The sequence below is a fragment of the Cottoperca gobio genome, chromosome 12 (assembly GCF_900634415.1).
Source record: "Cottoperca gobio chromosome 12, fCotGob3.1, whole genome shotgun sequence".
Lineage (NCBI taxonomy): Eukaryota > Metazoa > Chordata > Actinopteri > Perciformes > Bovichtidae > Cottoperca > Cottoperca gobio.
The window spans coordinates 16,059,065-16,080,529 of NC_041366.1; the positions used below are offsets into that span (position 1 = coordinate 16,059,065).

Here is a 21,465-nt window from a genome sequence, read left to right on the forward strand (position 1 = left end):
TGACTGTAATATTAATATATATATATATATATATATATATATATATATATATATATATATATATATATATATATATATATATATATATATATATAATATATAAAAAGAGGGAATGGAGAAATGTACTCAAATAATTCCTTTTTTTCCTTCCATTTTTCTCAAAATTAAAAGTCATGCAAATCTTAAATTGCAGACATTTATTTATTTTATTAATTGTGTTGTTATGGCCTAATTGTTTAAATTAATTAAAACCCTGTGAGACACACACACGCACACACACACGCGCACACACACACACACACACACACACAGACCTGCACCCATATGCTACAATGCTACAATCCTGTGATGATGAGGACGTCATCATGATCTCCCCCCCCTCTCCCCCCCCCTCTCTCTCATCCACAGGCTTTATTATTACACGTAGTCAAAGTGCAGTTAATGTACTAATATGTTTGCTGTGTATATGATTATAGCTGAAACATTTAGCGCAACTACGTAGATTTTAGTTTTAACTATCTCAGGGTAAAGAGGGGAAACTGACTTAGCTTCATCAAACAGCTGCAAGCTAACATTAGCTTTAGCGGAGGGAACAGTGCAGTGCAGCTGGCTCACTCACGCAGCTAGCTAACGGTACAGCTGTTGACAGGCGGCAACTCCACCGACTCTTCGTCCATCCCGCTGCTGAAGAGGAGCAAATGAACGAGCTGGTGAAGAGTTTGCCGTCCCCGACTCTCCCGGGGCTGCACCTGACGTGTTTGGATACCGGTACCTACAAAGGCTGGCTCTTTAAATGGACCAACTACCTGAAGGGTTACCAGCGGCGGTGGTTCGTCCTTAGTAACGGCCTGCTGTCCTACTACAGGTAACGGTAACTAACGGTTACTGCAGCGGCCGTTGATGCTCGACCCGACACTTGCTTTAGCTACTATTATCTTGGTTGACATAAAAAGTTTATAATTATTAAATGTGTTAGTCGCGCGTTGGCAGAGTTAATTAGTTGAAAAAGGGATTTATAAAATGGGTAATAAAACTTTTTAACGTTAACGTTACGTTACTTATCTGTGACGTGCCTGAAAGATGCTAGTTTAGCAACAAAAATGCCAGAGTCATAGTCATAAAATTAAAAATGCCGAATTTTATGATCTGTGAATAATGGAAAAGATAGCCTAGGTTACATACAGTGTCCATCAGTATTTTATATATATTGCGGTTAATAGGTTAACTGTATCCTATTCAGCCGTATGACAATGACACTGAAGGGGATGTAGAAAACACCCAAGCCCATTCCTTATCTGTTACCTGTAAGTAATATAAAACAGTAACTTTATTCACAATATATCCATAGGTTATGTCATAAAATGCAAATGTATCTGAAATAAAGGAGCCTATGAGAGTGGCTCATTTGTTCTGCATATTATTATACATTTGTAATATGGCAGTCATCCCATGCACGAGTTGTATAATCTGAAGATAAAATGTGTGTTACATGTGTCATATACTAAGGGAATTTTGAAATACCTTGTAAAAAAACATTCAGTATAATAATACTTTTATGAAAGGGGCAATGATCATGTAAGACTAAAGGTTAAAGCTACAGTACATGCTGTCCAATGCCTCTAGAAATGTAGGCTATAAATTGTCCAAAGCATGACAGTAAAGAAAAGGCTTCATCATGTTTGACAGACTTATTAGGATGTTATATTAACACTAAACTTTTAAATCAATCGAAAACAGAGCTGCACCATTACGGTCACCTTTTCTCAAATTTGTTGTTTTTTCCCTCAGGACTCAGGCGGAGATGGCGCACACATGTCGGGGCACCATTCCCTTGGCAACAGCACACATCGAGGTGGGTGACACCTGCCACGTGGTGTTAACTAGTAGAGGACGAAGCTACCACCTGAAGGCAACCTCTGAGGGAGAGTGTCAGCGCTGGGTCTCCGCCCTGCAGCAAGCTAAGGCCAATTCCACTCTGCTGATGCATCACTCAGGTGAGATGGATATTTTATATTCTGTGTGACCCATATATGAGTGTCAGTGTTCACACACAGTACTGCTCTGGTGCAAAGAAATGACGTGACTTTTTTTTCTTTTCTTTTTGAACGGCTGATTGTTGGATTTGTTGTTCCTTTAAAGTCCCAAATATTGACTTTAAAGGCAAGGCAATTACATTTATAAAGCACATTTCAGCACCAAGGCAATTAAAAGCGCTTTACATAAAATATATAACAGTAAAAGCATCGAGACAAAGTGCAAAAGAAACACATTAAAACATTCTAATTGGTTATTTAAAAGCTAAGAGAATAGCAAATAAAAACAAGCTCAAATAGAATACGAAAGGTATAAAATACAAGAATAAAATCAAACTATTAAATTTAATATAAGGCAAAGGCAAACATTAAAGGATTCAGCCCGAGAAACAACATGGTTTACCTGAGAATGTCTAAGGGGTCACAATAGTTCTAGCTCTAACCTGAATGCAGGCTCATGCAACCAAGACCCAGTTACCTAAATGCATCATTTATATATTTGTATCCTTTAATGATATGTAAACAACAAGCCACAAGAGGGCAATGTTGTTCCATGTGTTCTGATGGAGACAGTCAGCTGGGGCGTGTTTGTGACATGTGTTAATGCAAGAAATCCTAATTTAACCATTTAATTTTAAATGACTTATTCTTTACACCATACATAATATGTATTGCATTCTATAAGTCCGGGAGACATCTTCAGTTTGCTGCTGTCTAGCCTTATTTGTTTAAGAGAAACCCCCGACCTCTCTCTTTTTCTTTCTCTCCCTCTGCACAAACACACATGGAGCCACTGCCTCCTTCCCTCTCCGTCTCCTTTCTCCCTCCATATCTCCTTCAGTATGACGACAGTGAGAACTGAATGAAATGACCTTCCTTTAGACTCCTCCTCCCGCTCTGATAGCAGGAGGGGTAAAAAAGAGAGAGGGTGTGAGGATTTTCATTGAAAACATTTTTCACCATACACTCTGTGGACAATAGGAAGACACGAGTGTAGCCTTTGCAATGAGTGTCACCTTGTAAGTAACCTTTTAATTATTTAAGAGCAGAATAAGAATGAACGTAGAAGGTTTGTGGTTGCCTGCTTGCTTACATGTGTGGGTTTGTAATTGTTGCCGAGTGTGTCTGTTGATGGAGTCTGTGTAAATATGCCAATTGGATTTTTCACAGGGCAGAATATGCTTTAAAGTTAACAAAAAGGCAGTTGCACCGTAATTTTCAAAGTCACTGCAGAACAACAGAACAGTATTTATCTTTATTCTACTTTTCCTCAGGGTTATTACTGTAAAAGCAGCTGCTAGATGAGATATTACCTCAGAGGTGTGTGCCTTTAAGCACCCTTTACTGCTGAGTTAAAGATTTGCACCTGCAAGAAATCGATGTCTTTCTCAGTTATTCTGGCCTCATCAGCATTATGGAAAACATGACGTCACGTGTGAGGTGTTTATGCTGGATCTACTACTGTATAACAATGGACTTTGCCACCTGGGAGTGATTACAACCACAATACTAAACCAGATTTAAGGAGTTGAGCCCTTTTAGAAGATTTTAAACAGACTTACTTTCTTTCTGAGGTTTCCCATGGTTCAGAAATGATGCTTTACAGTACTGTTGCTGTTTTGTCTTTGATTGGTAATACTGTCTGTTGCAGACCATTTTGATATGTGCTATATGTTGTTTGTGTGTTAAATTACCGGTATGTAAATATTGCTGTTGCTATCACCTGCTTACCTGAGAGTTATCACAGTGGTCACGTTACAAAGTTCACATCGGGGAGTCACGGGTGAACAGCGGTGGGGAATTAGGAACTTTGAAGACACACAGTTTTTCAAATGTGCGTGTGTGTTATTTGATGTGAAGCAACAATTTTACAAGCTTGTTTCTAATCAGTCATTCATCGCACCTGGTTTTTTGTAGATGTTCTTTAACCTACATGTAAATTAATTCAAATTGCACCAAGAGGCGTTTTTTGTTGCTTATTGCCACTACACTGTTCAACCTATTTGAAACAGAATAACCTGTAAGTGTTTGTAAGCATGTGCATTCACAGACACATATCCTTATGTGTTTTGGTATGAGTGAGGTGATTACAGGTTATTATTCCATGAGCCTTTGGTTATTATCTCAGTTGTAATAAGAGTAGGGCAAATTAATCAGCGAGAAGTGGCTTAGAACAGCAGTAATTAAGTGGATCTTGCAGAAGTTATTTGGCACTTATCTTGTAACAGTTATCACAGAACCACTACATGAGTAAAACATTTTTTTAAATACCTATAAATGGGTAGCCTATGTTTTGATATACAATTCAAACCTCTCCGACAACCATTAAATCCAGGGTGAAAGTTTAATCCAAATAAGTGTTAACAAAGAGGAAACAGGTTGTGCTACAGCAAGCTTTCAGCACATTACATTCCCTCTTTGATTGCTTTTTGTATATTGCAGAAGCTTACAGTGCATCCACAGATCTTTAAATGTGATTCTCACTTCCCACACTGTGTCCATATTAGTGTTCCCTCTGTCACCTGTGGGTGTGTTTTCATGAGTCAACGATGAGTCACCAATTGGTCTCAGACTCTCCAGTGTCGTAAAGAGTAACCCATTTATCCACAAATCAGAGCCGTAAGCCCCGTATGCATGTTATTACAAACTCAAAATGTTGTAACACCTTGAACACAATAAATCACGTGAGACTTTTCTCTCTGCTGTATATGGGTCATGAAGCCATTACAGATGCCTGAAGGATTTCTTTTACCCTTTCATTTTTTTTATCTTTTCCTCCTGAGACTTTGTAATTCCAGTTTGGCCTGATTGTTTTTATTTCTTTCTCTCTCTCTCTCTCTCTCTCTCTCGCAGTGATAGTTTGTCTTCCTGCTGTGGTACTCACAGGCAATGCAGACACTGGCCTCAGTCAATTTAAACAGGAGTTTTCAGATTACACACACAATATGTTTCTTATAGCAGAGAAGAAATGTTTTGACCTAGAAGAGGTTCATTACATGTGATGGAAGCAGTCATTTGTAAAGTGCATTGTATAACTGTCTAGATCATGAAACCAGCCCTTATTTCTGTCCTACTGGCAGAAAGTGTTTTAGGTATCTACAACCCAGGGTCTTTTTTAAATTGAGAGTTTGCTCTATTACCCGCTCCAACCCACAGACACTTCTCCATTATTACAAATGTATTGTGTGGACAAGCACGTTTCAAAGCCTTGCATTTTATTTAAATGTCTAGTCAACATCCCAAGGTTTGGTACCAAATATGTCAGACTGAATTAAAAGATTTCTTTTCCATTTCATGTAAAGGTGCAGACATACCAAAGAAACTGAGTTTTTGATTTGAAAATGTCACTCTTAATAGGAATTTAGCTTCTATAAAACAAAAAGGGACGATGTAGACACAAAGAAAAATGCATTTTAAGCCCAAAGAAGGCCGAAATAAAGTGAGTACAATAGGGTTCAATTATTTAAGAATTATAATTGTTTTCTTTTATGGTGCTATATAATCAGTCCAGTCTTCCTGCTCTCCTTTTGAAATCTCTGAGACTGATGCTCAGCTCATGCCAACTAGGGGTAGAGAGAGAAAGAGCGAAAGGAAAGGAGGCGGAGGAAACGTAGTGCGTCATCCTTTTTTCTCCCTCTTCTTCTAAAAATAACCGAGCCTCCTGATTGCACAGGCCTACGTTTCCACGGCAACGGTGTTCATTCACAGCTTTCTGATCTTGTAGGGGAAGGGGTGTGGGAGATCAGGGTGTGAGGTTTATTATCTTTCTCCCTCAACAAACACTCGCAGCTCGTTTCAATCTAAATTTAGAGTATTAAAATAGCTTTTCCAATGTCTGACGATGAGAAATGTACTGCTTACTACATTTTACAATTTTACCACCATAAACGCACTATTTCAGACATAACAAACTCTAAATGGTACCTGTCATTTTTAAATGATGTATTTTGTGCACTACCTTTCTTTTTCTGTCTTTGTGTGAAGATGACTCAGGAGATGAAGGCCCTGTACCTCAGGAGTATCGAGCCCTAACCCAAGGGGTGCTCAAGACTCTGGCCAGCAAGCTAGACGACCTGAGCACCTGTAATGAGCTGATAGGAAAGCACGGCGCCGCCCTCCAGCGCTCCCTCAGCGAACTTGAGGAACTGCGTGGATCCGCTGAAAGCTCAGACAAAGTGAAAGCTGTTAATGAGCGAGCCACACTTTTCCGCATCACCTCCAATGCTATGATCAATGTGAGTTCAGCCTCAGCCAGTATAAGTGCTGATGATGGGAGAATGATCAGTTGTCTCTTTAAATGAGGGGAATGCAGCTTGAGGGCTCTGCCTGCAGCTTTTGATGTGTGTTGTGTTCACACCTCAGGCTTGTCGTGACTTTTTGGACGTAGCAGAATCTCACAGCCGGAGATGGCAAAAGACCCTGCAGTATGAGAGAGAGCAGCGTCACCATCTGGAAGAGACCATCGAACAGTTAGCCAAACAACACAACAGCTTAGAGAGAGCCTGGAGGGAGAATCCCACCTCATATACAGGTGAGACACACCACTCTCTTTTGTGTGGAAGGCAAAGTACTGATTAGTCTCTCAGAATAAGAATATGGCCCTCTTCTGGTCAGTAGTAGCAATGCATGTCTGTGACAGAAATGTGGCTCAGTCAGACTTGTCGTATCTGAATTTTTATCTACACAGGAAGTAAAAGAAACACCTGACAACAAAATAACTCTTCCAAACTTCCAGTTTAGTGACAAGTATAATGAGGTTTCTTTGTTCAGATGATCATATGTGCTAATTTAACACAATTGTTGAGGTCATAGATATTAGTGTGTGCAGCAAACATCTTATTAAATGTCTTGCAATTAGTGTTGGGGAGGGTTTTCTTGTGAGTCAGCAAAGTTTTTTGTTTGGTACATATTCTCATTATTTATTATTACTTGTATTTAGCTATGTAACACACTTTTACAATGGTTGCAATTTATAGCTGTAATCAAGGCATCAGATTCCCTATGCCAAATAAATGCTGTGGCATCACTTTCTAAAAACGTATCTTTATAGGCAAGCCTTTTAATAGATCTCCATCGTTTGTTTTGGTTCGTTCTAGTTTGGTCTGTCTCATTGTTCTGTGTTTTATATTGTAATTTATTGTTACTTAATTCATTTATATTTTTCATGATGGTAAGGTGTGTCTGTTGTTTGGCAACCCTTTGGAAAGCAGCACGACAATATGCTTGATTTTCACACAACCCTTCCGCTTGTTGCCATAGGTGTGGAGCGATCTCAGGAGGGGGACGCGAGTGATGAGAATGACGAGGCAGAGTTCTTCGATGCCATGGAGGACTCCCGTGCGTTCATAACTGTGACTGCTAGTAGCAACATACAGCACAAGTGAGACCTCCTCTCTAGTACAGACTAATAATCTTAGAGCTGTGTTCTCGATCAGGCACGAGATCTGTGAACTGTATTTAAACAATGTTGCTTTCTTCCAGGCGCTCAGGGAGTAATCAGAGTATGATCAGCGGAGGAATGTCAAATGACTGGACGCACAATGAGAATGTAGGTCCCGCGCATATTTGCCATATATGCACTCATGCAATTACATTAAAATAAAAAATAAAATGTTGTCATATTTTTACAGGACACCTCAGGTACAAACCACATGCAGCTACGAAGAACAAGACGCAGTCGTATTCCTGACAAACCAAATTACTCCCTTAACCTGTGGAGCATCATGAAGAACTGTATTGGGAAAGACCTGTCCAAGATACCCATGCCTGTAAATGAAAAACATACAGTACAAATTGGCTGTACTTTTGTACTGAACTTTTGAATTTAAATGCCTTACAAGAAACCTTTTCTGTGATTTCAGGTAAACTTCAACGAGCCGTTGTCGATGCTGCAGCGTCTGACGGAGGATCTGGAGTACAGCGAGCTTCTGGACCGGGCAGCTCGCTGTGACTCCTCTCTGGAGCAGATGTGCCTGGTGGCTGCCTTTTCTGTCTCCTCCTACTCCACGACAGTCCATCGTACAGCCAAGCCCTTCAACCCACTGCTGGGGGAGACTTACGAGCTGGACCGGCTGGAGGAGTATGGTTATCGCTCCATCTCTGAGCAGGTAAAACAAAGACAAACACAGACAAATATCCCTGTAGTGAAGGACAAAAACATAAATACAGTAGGACGTCTATATCGTCTGCTTACACCAGCTGATACCGTTCACCCTCAGGTCAGTCATCACCCACCAGCTGCTGCACACCATGTGACGTCACAAAGAGGATGGACCCTGTGGCAGCATATCACTATTGATAGCAAGTTTCGTGGGAAATATATTTCTGTCATGCCATTAGGTAAGAAACGAGTAAATTGAAGCAGTTCATGATTGCAATCAGTATACAGTATAATATATACCACTACAAGCCAGGTTTCAAATGTTTGTTTGTCTCCCTTCCCTCACTGTAGGAAACATTCACCTGCAGTTCCACTCAAGCGGAAACCGCTATGTGTGGAGCAAAGTGACTTCAACGGTGCACAACATTATTGTGGGGAAACTTTGGATTGATCAGGTTTGCCATCTCTACTCTAACTGTCAAAAGCACAACCTGTCCTGTGAGAGTGTGTGCTCATTTTTAAACGAGTAAAAAAGTAATAACTTATAATGTAGAATTAAAAACTAGAGATCTTCTAAAAACAGTTCACTCAAAAATGATGTGGGCAATTACTGTTCAGAAAGACAACATTTACAAAAAATACACTTTTAAGGTCACATCTGTTTTTCTTGCTGTTTTCCTGTTTGTCGCTGCTGGCAGTCTGGGGACATTGACATTGTAAACAACACCACCAAGGACACCTGCCGTCTCAAATTCTCCCCCTACAGCTACTTCTCCAGAGATGTCCCACGTAAAGTAAGTCTGATTTTATTCTGTCAGGAGTAGTTCCAGATGGGAAACAGGCAGAGAGCATCTTTGTTGGTTGTCTTCAGTCCGATTTCATTACATTCACACAGTTTTACACTCCAGCTACATGAACATGTTTTAAGCTAGGAGCATTCCGTCAAAATAAGCCATTTTTCCGTTGACCTCCTATTAGAAAAAGTACAATGGAACGACCATCAAACTCGAGTTCCTGTTTGTAAACTCGGGGAAATCAATCTACCCCGACTTCATGAGGAAGCAGTTGTCTGACGTCGCAACAATAAAAGCGCACATTGTAATGGACCATCAACTAAAAGGAAAAGTTTATTTGCCTGTATTTAATTAAAATAATACATACTATCATATAGAATTCAATTGTGTGTACACTTACCAAAGAAACATTAGTATCACGGTCAGCCTGGGTTTTTATTTACTTTTGGCGTTGTGCACCTGGAATGCTTGGAGGTCGGAAGTTGGAAAATTCCGACCTCAGAATAAGTAAATGAAGTATCCAGCCGTTACGGCGTGTAACTGATCTCTTCCTGTGTGTCGTCTTCTCTGGTGTCTCCAGGTAACAGGAGTGATAGAGAACAGAGAGGGCACAGCCCATTACATCCTGTCAGGAACCTGGGACGACAAGATGGAGAGTGCCAAAATAGTGGACAGCAGCCAAGGATGTGGAGGCTCTGAAGGCAAACAAAAGACAGTTTATCAGACTCTTCAGCCCAAACTGTTGTGGAAAAAATATCCTCTCCCGTACGTTCATCTTATCTAACACATTTTAAATTAGATTGTATGTGGCATTTTAACCTACCCTCTTTGTCGTCTGCCCTCTCTTATTTCTCTCTTTCCCTTTCCAGAGATAATGCGGAGAACATGCACTTTTTCTCCTCCTTGGCTCTGACTCTCAATGAGCCGGAAGATGGTATTGCGCCCACTGACAGTCGTCTGCGGCCAGACCAGCGGCTGATGGAGGCAGGTGTGTGGGATGAAGCAAACACCCACAAGCAGCGTCTGGAGGAGTGTCAGAGGCTAGAGAGGAAAAAAAGGGAGACGCAAGCCAATCAGGCCCTGGAGGAAGGTGAGAACAAGGAAACAAGACAAGATTGCTCAAAAATGGGTTTTGCTTATTGTAGCTTCACTTGGATATTTGAGCTTCTGTGTTCATCTTAGATCTAAGTTTAACATACAAGCAGGATTTTAAGGCATCACAACTACTGTAGTTTGGATTGGAAGCCATTTGTATATTATATACTGTATATATATATATATATATATATATATATATATATATTGGGATGTATCAATGGGGGAGAAGGAGTAGATGTGATTTTAAGATTTTTTAACTAAAATGTAACTTTTTTGTGTCAGACAAATTATTATTCAAATTAGAGTAATATTTTATTTAAACATGTCCGCAGCGGATCTTTATGATAGATATTCTGATTTACACTAGCACACACTTCATTCACACTACCACATCTGGAAACACAGATGTTTGTTTAACCACTTTAGGTATATTGTGCCCGAAAAGATCTTTTTTGTCAGTCAAAAGCTAAACTGCACCTAAACTGCAGTTCTGGCAGTAACTTGACAAGTGAAATTACAGCTTCAATGGGTGTCTCCAGGGTGCGCTCAGAAATTGGTAAAACTGATTTCTCTGCAAGCTGCAAAATATCATTACCTTAGAAATAATATACCTTCCTTAAAGGTCTTTTACAAACTACCCTGAAGGTAACATGTTGCTGTTTCACATAATCCTTCACTCAGGTGGAGGGATTTATGTACATCGCTGGTACGGCCTGCATGCCTCTCTTCTTTTACTATGTCCCTTGTGTTGCCTTCATGTATTCAATGTGTTCTGACATGTGAAGCGGTTTTTATGTGAAATTGCTTGTGCTACTGTCTTTACCAGGACTCACTGGAAGAAGAGATCTTGTATCTCAATATGACCTTTCTGGCTAAATAAAGGGGTGTACAATATATATGGAATTAATTGTAGAAGGCCGTCGGACAAAGTGAAGTCCACTCATTTGCATTCAGCTTTCTTAGAGTTCTGATTATTTCCCATAAAGAGTTCAGTATGACGAAATAAGAAAGTAGAAACATTGTGATATTCTGGAAAATAGTACACATTCAAGCCATGCCTTAAAAAACATGATTCTGTGTCATTAGGGCAAGACATCGAGGGTTACCAGCCACTGTGGTTTGAGAAGAGGGCAGATGATACAACGGGAGAAAGCACCTACCTCTACAGAGGGGGCTACTGGGAGGCCAAAGACAGACAGGACTGGAGCCAATGCCCTGATATCTTCTAGGACAAAAGTTCCCCTGACACTGTGGCATCAGACAGGCTGAGTGGTTCCTCCTGATGTAAGGACTCTCTGTGACTTATGGACAGCTGTGTGTGTGTGTGTGTGTGTGTGTGTGTGTGTGTGTGTGTGTGTGTGTGTGTGTGTGTGTGTGTGTGTGTGTGGATGTGAGTGAGTGAGTGAGTGAACCAGGTATTGAAAGTATCCATCACTTGCAGAATTTCAAGCACAAAACAAGCTCCTGCTCCCACTTACTAACCAACTCTCTTCTGCTCTATTATAACTTGTGTTTTCAGAATGCATGGCCTCAGTGTGTGTGTGTGTGTGTGTGTGTGTGTGTGTGTGTGTGTGTGTATATGTTGTGTGTGTGTGTGTATGTTGTGTGTGTGTGTGTGTTCATTCAGCACCGTAAAGAACTGATTTTTGAAGAGTACATAGAGTTCTTATGTGCGTCCGTGTGTGTGTGTGTGTGGGGGGAGGGGATAACTTGGGGCAAAGGAGTGCCGCAAAATATTGGTACTGAATGTCTCGTTCTTCTCAAAGCTGGAACAACTTGTTCCTCATGCTGAACTTTGACAGAGACACCAGGATTTAAAGGACCGTAGCAGGACTACGCATTCTTCGGCACTTAAAGGCTTTTTCAAAGCAGAACTTCATTTATTGATCCCCCTGATTCTTCCGAATTTTTACTACATTACCCGAAATGTATCTTGAAGGATTTATTGTCCAGTCTGACTGGCCTCTGATGAGCAGCTATTGAGCCGTGAAAACCAAAGTAGATGTCATTCTCTTTGGACGGACTTCTGACTGAATACACCATGCTGTTTTATAGACAATCGCTGCTTCCCTCATGATCTTGAAATTAAGTTTCTGTTTGCATTAACTGGGCACTCCTCCACTATTTACTATGAGGATTACTACACAGCCTGTGAAAGCAGTTGTATAATGTTTTCACAGGCTCTGGAGGAGCTTCGTCGAGTCAGAGAAAATGACTAAAGCGACGTCACTTGAGTAATCTCTCAAGACACCATTGAGTTGCATTATGGGAAATGAATGATCCAGCGTTTTTGCAGCTTGACCGCATACTAATCTATTTGGACCACTCTCTTTTAAATTTGCCTCTCAAACTTATTGGAAGTGCAACAGTAAATAGCTGTGGTACTACTTCAAATATCTTAAGACAGAAGTCCCTCTAAATCTGCTTAGCTTTGGGGATTTTCTTCAGCAAAGAATTATATTGGTGCTCAATTGTAATTTTAGCCTTAATTATGTAATGAAGTAGTAAGTCCGTAGTAACCACTGCATCCCCAACGATTCCCCAGCAATTATGTACAGATTATAGAAATCTTTCAGGCTATTTTTAGTTTTGAGGGGTTACATTCAGGGTGAATTCTTTTTTAATAAATTGTACTTAATATATCTAGGTTTATCATCTTGGTAAGTAGCATCAAACCTGTTTCCCAGTAGTACAAACTGTAGAAATGGCTAGCTGTATAAGTGGTTTCTATCCTGAAATTGCTTTATTTGGACATGTCCGCATAACACAAGTCACTTAAGAAGAAAAGACTCCCAGGTCAGAGACGTGTTTTATGCAACACAAAAAGTATGTTTCGGTAACAGGATTCTATTAGTTGAATTATAAAAGAATCTGATTTATACACATCAGTCAAGGACCAGAAAACAGTTCAAGTAGGCTTAGCAATAGTTTTTTGTGTGTACATTAGTAGTAAATATACATACTATAACCAATATTAACCTATTACTTTATAGTTTTCATCTTACTGTGTATCATAATAGGGCATGATGAAAATGTATAACTGCCTGCTTGCTTTTGGCCTGTATATAGCAAGAATACAATAGAAATAGAATCGCCACATGTATAATCACTAAGATTGTTTTGTAGTGTTTCACATTACTTGAATATTCACTTTTTGGGCACTTCTTAAACTCTACCTGTGTATACATAATCTTAAATGGAGTTAAGATTGTATACCAGTTAATGAGATGGGGGAATTAACTTATGAATAAAAGTTCATAAGATATATAATAATATTGATGCTGGAAATAAGGTGTTGTTCAAATAAAGCACAATGTTATGTTTTTTGCAGGTAATGATGCATACAACATAATCTCAACATATAGCTATGCATGGTTTTAGAGTGCTAAAGAATCTGTAGTGGAAAGCCTCTTCAACTAGCTAACTGTTTGTGGACTCTTACTGAAACATGATGTGAACTCACCTTTTGTGCCCAATGACCTCAAAAATGTTATATTTTTTAGCTCAAATAAAAACATAAAGCTGTGCTGTTGTTTACTGTCAAACCAGTGTTGTTCATGTGTTTTAAATCACAACAGAAACGTCCAGAGAAACTGCCTGTCATGATACCTCGAGGCCAAAAATATATTTATCTTGGGACCGTGTCTGGGACTGGTCTGGACTGAGGTTGAATGCCAGACAACCAAAAACAACAAACCATACAACAGAAATCTCTCATCTGAAAAGAAACAAAATATGTACGAACTCAGTTTTAGGATATGCTAAAGGGATTGTGGATATCTAGATTTTACATAAACTTTACCTCCATTATATTACATCTTCTTTTGCAAAACTACATAATAATAACAACAACATAATAATAGTATATTTGTTGTACCTTTCAAATCTCCACCAAGTTCATTACAAAGTCAAAAGACAAACAGAATACTGGTTTGAAGAGATGATACACAAAATGAGATCTGAACTTTTTATTAGTTGCCTTTGAATGAAAAGAACATTGAGTTGAATGGGGTGGTACTATTGCACAGATGTCTCCAATTTACTGTTCAGTTTTTATTACTTTAAAGGTTCAATGTGTAATTCTGAGCCACCTGCTCCAAATATATACCTCTAAACTGGGTCCATATGATCTCTAATGTTCATATAGTTGTAGTAGTTTGGCATATTTTCTAATTTATTCTTTATATTGTGTGTTGCATTTGTCCTGTGTAATGCCTGTCAGTCAGTCAGTGGGCAAGAATATCAAAATTCGACCAAACTGCTGAAACTCTGAGAGCCAAAAAACGCTTCAATCTTATAATCTTCACCTGGGTTTTATCCATCTGTGGGCCACTAATGTTAACCGGGGGCTGTAGTCCATGTAACGTTAAGTTAATTTGTTTATTGAACTAAATCCTAAGTGGCAGAAACTAGAAAACCACCCGCATATTCGTCTCTCAGCCAGGACACTCTTCACATTCTGTTTACAATGTTAGTTAATTGTTTTAATGTTAAAATGATGGCATATCTTACACATGGAACTTTAAGTGAAACAAATAACAAATGTATATTTTACAGGTAATGATTTGCATTTGCAAATGAAACCCTGCTGTTGCTAGCTGTATGTTTTCTTTATTCTTTTGTCAAGTGTTTGTTCTTGTAATACTTGTAAGCCATTCATGTTTTCTTCCAGGTGAGCTTTAATTTCTGCTTGTATTGTAAACACAAGGTACATATACTATTTGTAAGCAAGTTATGTGACATTACTGTAATGTTTTTAGATTGGCTAGACATTTATTTTAATCATATGTGCTATAAAATTGATGTATCTCCCTCTGTAGAGGTTGCATTCAGCTTGCACCATGCACGGAATAAAAGCCGCCCTTAAATGAGTGGAATTGCCCTTTAAATAACCCATCCAATGATATTGAAGCGGGTCCGCCGCCTCGACTTGTCTGACAGCCGGTAACCGACTGACGCGGATTTATTTGGGATTCCGCTTCCAGTGTTGTCGAGGTACTCGTCGAACAACAAGGTAAAAAAAAAAAAAAGCTCATATTCTGATAAAATGTCACTGACCGCAGTTGTGGTGTAGGTAATGTTAACTTTACAAATGTAAGCTAAAGCGCGTCAACAAGAGTGGCGGTTGGTGTTTTGTAGCTAACAACCTAACGTTAGCCGTTAGCTCACAGAGAGCCATTCAGCTGCCTGGTGTCGAGTGACAGTCCGTAGCAGAGGTCAGCTAACTTAACTCACCTTATTCTTTGTATTGTTACACATTTAGGGACAGTTGTGCTGTTGTGTTAACGGTTACCGAGTAGTCTAGCATGAAACCGCTAACTAGCTAACGCTACATGTTGTGCGCTGTCATAATAAACCCATGGGTGTAACAAGCGAGTCGGTGTTTGAACAATAACACGGAGTTGCCAGGGTTTCCCAAAGTGAATCACAAGATGTCCTCGAGCAATAAAGTATGCTACTATTTAAAGCCAGCATGGAGAGAAAAACATAACCAATGTGAGCTGTTGCGCTGTCTGATATGCATTACATTTAGTACATCCAGCGCCCAAGTCGCTCAGTGATGTTTACTACAGCGCTGAGGTTTTTGGTGCATCACAGTGCGCCAGTCCATTGCTGCATGTCAAGTTAATAACCAGTCCTCTTAGCCCCCGTCGTGGAGAAGGCGCGTACAGTTTTCCATTTCACCCTCCTCATCATACCTATCCCTGTCTGTCTTTATATGTCATTTTGCCTGCGCGGGGTAAGTTACACAACTAGCCCGGCATGCAAAATAGAAACACGTGTCTGTAGGCGGTGCTGTAAAATACAGGTTTAATGAACAACAAAGACCGGCTAACACCGCAGAGGACGAAAAAAAACAGCTGTGTCGCAGGTTTTTTCTGCGATTCATAGCCTCAAACGTGCAGGTTTGATCATGCCTTTCAGTCGGAGATGAGAGGTACGGACTCAACATGTGTTTTCCTTCTAGAGAGGACAATGACACGAACATGATCAACGCCGATGGCTTCTCAAAATGCGAGGCGACTCTGCAAGAGAAAGGCAGGAGGAGGCCCCCCGCAGAGATGCTCCATCTGCTGTCAGCTGTTATTGTTTGGCTGGTGACGGGAACCACCATCTCCAGCCTCAACAAATGGATCTTTGCCGTTTACAACTTCAGGTACCCTCTGCTGCTGTCAGCGCTGCACATGCTTACAGCCATAGTGGTGGACTATGGGCTGATCAAACTGCGGTTGATCCGCCAGTTAGGGGGTGGAGAGCAGGTGCTGACCTCCAGCGCAAAATGTAAGGTGTTCCTGTTGAGTCTGACATTTTGTGCCAGTATCGCTTTTGGGAACATGGGTCTGAACCAAGTCCAGCTGTCGTTTGCACAAATGATCTACACCACCACACCTCTCTTTACTTTGGCCATCTCCACGCTGATCCTGGGCAAACAACACCACTTCCTCAAATACACAGCCATGATGCCCATCTGCCTGGGAGCCTCCTTCAGCATCATGGGAGAGGTCCAGTATGACCAGACCGGCTGCTTCTTTGTGTTTGCAGCGACCATGTTGAGGGGTGTCAAGTCCATTCAGCAAAGTAAGTACCACTTTCACTGTATCTTTTCAGTGTTTTCAGTTTTCTTCCTGCTTGTCGCCTCAGACTGTTGACATTTCTGTTTTGTTGTGTTTTTATTGTCACTATAGAAAGTAGCATTTGAAAGTTAAATACTGTTTTATAACTGGAAATGTTATCATGCCACATACATCAGAGGTTATTTTCGTGTTTCCCCCTGGACACCGCAGCAGTCTGCAATCCTGGAACTTGTTAGTGATTCACTTCTCAGTCCAGTAACACACCCTTGCATTAAGGTGGAAAGTCAGTGGTATATTTCTGGTTGCTTAGGGAACAGGATACAAACATCAATGTTCCAACTATTCATGCTGATCTATTGTCTGACTGGCAATGCTGGATTTTGAAAGAGAGGCAGAATGTTGTCAGTCATCAGCTGATTGAGTCAAGATAGATTTGTAGAAGTTTTTCTCATTTCCACCCATGTTTCTGTTTACTATTCATACAGACTGCATTTAGGGCCAGAATCCTTGTTGAATAATGGATCAGCAAATGTTTCAATAACTTAATAATTGTTGTTGTTACTGAGTGGATTATCCTGGTGGAAAAAACTGGTGACTTTTAGTACAAAACAACTATTTATTCGAGTTTACATATATGGTTATCCTTATCCTTGGAAAGATACAGATTCCTTTCTTGAATTGATGTCATGTAGGCTGAGTTGTGCCTTTACTACAATTATCCAGTGTACTCATTTATCTAATGTTCTGTGCTCTCAGCGAAGCATTTGTTGAAGGAATTGCTTTAAAGTTTGCAGAGGAATATGTTCTCTAATGTCATTAGTCTCCACTACTACAATAATATATTTTGGAATATATATAGAGGCCCTGAGTTTTTGTTGTTGTTGCGTAACACTAAAGCAGATCTTCAGTTTTGCTCACTAGCATGTAATGGTACATACTTTGTACCTCGAGGAGCAGGGGGCACCACACGCCACGATTACAGAGGCAGGCTTGTGACTATCGGGTCATCAGTTTAAATACTCCAGTATAGCTGCTCAGTGACAAACAGTACAAGACTGCAGACATGAAAAAATGTGCTTCTGTAGAGGAAAAGATTTTCTTGGACAAGAATGTTTGCTTTGTCCAACATTGTAAAGTTTGCCTCTAAACAAAAATTCATTAAGTTCAAATTTTAAGTCCTGCTTTTGAATTTAGGGAAACATTTAGTAAACCAGGTCCAATAGGTTGAGCTATGTATTACTTTTATTTTTAATCCTGACTAAATGTTTGACTCCATTCCGAGGTGCCACACTAGCTCGGCGATGTCTCAAGTTTCAACAATCTATTTTCATCCTCTCTTACTTGTTGTAACAGTTTCCCTTATAAGTGAACTTTTCTCTGACACACTTTGGTGCACATGTTTTTGTTCAAAGGCCCACATATAAAGCATGTTCACACACTACGGTGAGTGAAGTGTGTTCTTACTAAAACATCAAGAGGTTTTGTAGATGTGTTGTGCATCCTTCTTGTCCAGATATCAAGACATGTTGTCATGTAAGTTTCCAAACAGGAGTTTTGTATAATTCCCTGCTATTTCCTACTATCAGACAGCTTCAGAGCTTGTTGTCAACTTTTGAATGAGCTAAACAGAAAATAGTCTGTCATTGTTATTTTGACTAGAAAAACACAGGAACCCTCTGTTATGTCACCTGAACAGTCCACTGAAATACTGCATGTTTAACTAAATATTTGGATACAGGCCTTGTTGTTGTAAAATCATATAGTTCTTCGAAGTAAGAAATACAGTTAGAGAAAAAATTGTTCTTTTTTATTTCTCTTGGGTCTTTTGCTTTAAATTCATGTTTCTTACCACTGCATACATTTTAGTATTTAACTCAAAATTCAGCAAACTATTTTCATCCTCTCTATCACTTGTCTTACAATTTACCTTTTTTATAAGTTTACTTCTCTTGAACACATTTTTTAGTGCACCCAGGGAATTATATTAGCACCTGCAACCTGCCTAATACAGGGTACATTTTGGCTGTCAGGTAAAGATTTCAAAACACTTGACCACCATGACAGACACGTTGTCCAAAATAATCTTATTTTTTAAATAGATATATTTCTACTGTCTGGTAACTCTGACTCGGTGCTTACAAATCTAAAGCGTTCTACATAGATTTCAGAAGTAGCAGAAAAATTGAGCGACCAGTAGAAATGTTCCGTGAACGTCCACAGTGAGGTAGAAATTAAATTTCAGACCCTGAATGCATGACATACATGACATGACGCTTGTTGTTTTTAAAGCTCAAAGCCTAATTTTACACATGACATGACAATGTCAATAAACACTGTCATGTTTGTAACAGCTGCATTTCTCTGTTTACTCAGGCATCTTGCTTCAGGAGGAGAAAATCAACTCTGTGTTGCTGCTCTACCTGATGTCCATTCCTAGCTTCTGCATCTTGGCCGTGGCAGCTCTGGCCTTAGAGAACTGGGCTGTGCTGGAGTCGCCGCTCCATTACGACTGCCACCTGTGGGTCTTTATCTTGCTCAGCTGCCTGGGCTCAGTGATGTACAACCTGGCCAGCTGCTGCGTCATCACGCTCACCTCTGCCGTCACTCTGCATATCCTCGGCAACCTGAGCGTGGTCGGAAACCTGCTGTTGTCTCAGCTGCTTTTCGGCAGCGAGCTGTCCGCCCTAAGCTGCGCCGGTGCCGTGCTAACATTGTCTGGCATGCTCATCTATCAGAACTCAGAGTTTATCGTCAGCTTCCTGGACGCACGCAAGGCCAAAGCGGAAAAGTCCGGACATGTGGATTTTCACACTACAAGTGGAGAGGACGTGGACAAAGATAGTGCATCTGAACCAACACATCATCAGCAAAGAACGGACGGGAAACAGGAAGACAAGATAGACTGAACTGAAAGGATGAAGGAGAGAATAAAACGCTGAAGGATAAAATGATGAAACACCCCGGCTGTAGTTGTCTACCCTTTGTGTATGTAAGTGGTCAAGAGCAGCAGAGGGAGTGTGACCTTATAAGGTCATCATCACTGATGATGTGATGGATTTTATTTATTTTTTAGCTTCCTCACTGTTTATTTCTCCTCTGATCACACAGAAATGGAGTCTGCAGAGAGGAAGAGATTGCCTTTATTTGTCACGGTGATGGTAAATTCTCTCCTTCATCTGTAAATCACTCATACATAACCTATAGTGGTATATGCATGCATGAGCACTTAAACTGTTTGATACCTCATGAGGTATTCATACTGTCACTCATACTACTCCACTGTGAAATGTTCTCATTGACAGAGGGCTCTAATCAATGTTTTGGTTGGCTGTCGTGGATATCGCAGGCTGCAGAGACGTTGACGTCATGTGACGTTGAGGCTTAGAGAGCACTCCGCCTCAAATCTGAACCGGCACAATTTGTACTAAAAATATATATTAATAGTGTTACCTGAGATTCACCTGGCCATGTCATGGTAAGGGATTTTGGCAGCTTTTCTTTTTTTTTTCTGTTATGTGAAGCATGCAGCTTGTTATATAAGGACACTAAAACTTTTATTTAGAGGCAGAAGTTACAATGATGGAAAAAAAACTAACTTATTTGTGTAATGAGATGACTCTTTACCTCTACTGAAGCACATTTTTAAATAAGAGGCCTGAGCTCTGTGTTCTGTCCTTGCATATGAACCTCACTGTGGCTTCACACTTAAGGCCTAAATTTTGTTCTCAGGCAGTCTCTGTAGTATTAGTCCAATTATTTCCATCCTTTACAACAGTGCGCTCACTGCAGCTTTCCTCAATAATTAGGTTCACAAGTTCTCTAAGGAGTGTCACTCAACTTTAGCTGTCTTTTCCCTGTGGAAGAGATGAGGAAGAAGACAATTCAGATGTCCTTTTGCTTCTTAAATCCCAGCTAATGTTATCTGTTAGGTTTAATTTTTCCCTTTCTGTTGGTGACATTTTTAAAAGTTGGTTACAAGCAGTTCTTAAAAAACTAACCTCTGCTGGACAGTGTTGTGTTTTCTTTCAGTATTTGAAAAGCATTTTATTGACATTATTTAATTTTGTAACAACACATTTTACTCCCCTTTTTTTAAAAATATTTTTGTTAAAGAAAATATTTACTTTTGAATGGCCACAGCAGTTTCTGGCTTTGTAATGCTGTAGATTTTGGTCCTCAAGTGTCTTGCACATGCATACATGTAATATTAGATGGCACCAGTCTCTCTGTCCTCTCTCTTTAGAGAAAAGTCAGATCGACTAGGCAGAATGCCGCTGCTCCTGAAAGCATCTTAAATGATCCAGGAAGTCTGTTACTCTGCACTCCCTCCTACATGTTTGGTATGCCAAATGTCTGAAAGATTATTTTGGTCAAACTGCACAAAATACTTGTTTTGACTACATGATAATATCGCGCATGCAGTTTGATCGCACACAAACGACGACAACAAAGCCATACGTCAAAGTTTTTTTATGTTTTATGACACCTAACACATCTTCTGCATAGTTTGCCATAAGAATAACTGCAGGCAGCATTGTAAGCTTAAAGATTTTTACTTGATGAATCACAGATTTAATATTTCAAGGGTGCCATACATAGAATTACATTGTCCAGACGCATCATTAATAAACCCAAGATCCTTTTCATTAATCCCCGGTCAGTTAAAATAAATAGTGTAAGAAATATATGAAACAGTTTTATTTTGCGGTTTGATAAATAGTTTTGTTGGCATAATATTTTTAAAAATATTGTGTTGTCAGCAATTACATGTTTAAAGATTATGTACAGCAGATCATTTCACTGGTTTTACATTATTGAATACCTCAGCTGTTAAATAGGACTTGTTATGCCCCATGTGTTCATTA

The 21,465-nt window shown here is 39.8% G+C and overlaps 2 protein-coding genes across 6 annotated transcripts; both read left to right on the forward strand.

The window, feature by feature from the left end:
• The first annotated feature begins 514 nt into the window (after window positions 1-514).
• Window positions 515-13,552, forward strand: osbp2a (oxysterol binding protein 2a). Its single transcript, XM_029445404.1, has 14 exons — window positions 515-865; window positions 1,789-1,994; window positions 6,018-6,268; window positions 6,396-6,564; window positions 7,293-7,413; window positions 7,515-7,581; window positions 7,664-7,801; window positions 7,895-8,140; window positions 8,252-8,372; window positions 8,485-8,588; window positions 8,832-8,927; window positions 9,508-9,692; window positions 9,797-10,017; window positions 11,112-13,552. Exons 1-14 carry the CDS (start codon window positions 699-701, stop codon window positions 11,252-11,254), a joined length of 2,235 nt encoding a protein of 744 aa, XP_029301264.1. The 5' UTR covers window positions 515-698; the 3' UTR covers window positions 11,255-13,552.
• Window positions 13,553-14,963: 1,411 nt separating this feature from the next.
• Window positions 14,964-20,603, forward strand: slc35e4 (solute carrier family 35 member E4). Of its 5 annotated transcripts, XR_003833219.1 has the most exons (4): window positions 15,572-16,604; window positions 18,974-19,589; window positions 19,709-19,758; window positions 19,903-20,603. XR_003833219.1 is itself a non-coding variant. In XM_029445295.1 (3 exons), exons 2-3 carry the CDS (start codon window positions 16,013-16,015, stop codon window positions 19,504-19,506), a joined length of 1,125 nt encoding a protein of 374 aa, XP_029301155.1. In that variant the 5' UTR covers window positions 14,964-15,039; window positions 15,994-16,012; the 3' UTR covers window positions 19,507-20,603. The 5 variants fall into 5 exon arrangements, 2 of the variants coding, with proteins under 2 accessions (XP_029301155.1, XP_029301154.1); XM_029445295.1 differs by adding an exon at window positions 14,964-15,039 and having other exon boundaries at window positions 15,994-16,604; window positions 18,974-20,603; XR_003833217.1 differs by having other exon boundaries at window positions 19,709-20,603.
• The last annotated feature ends 862 nt before the right edge of the window (window positions 20,604-21,465 follow it).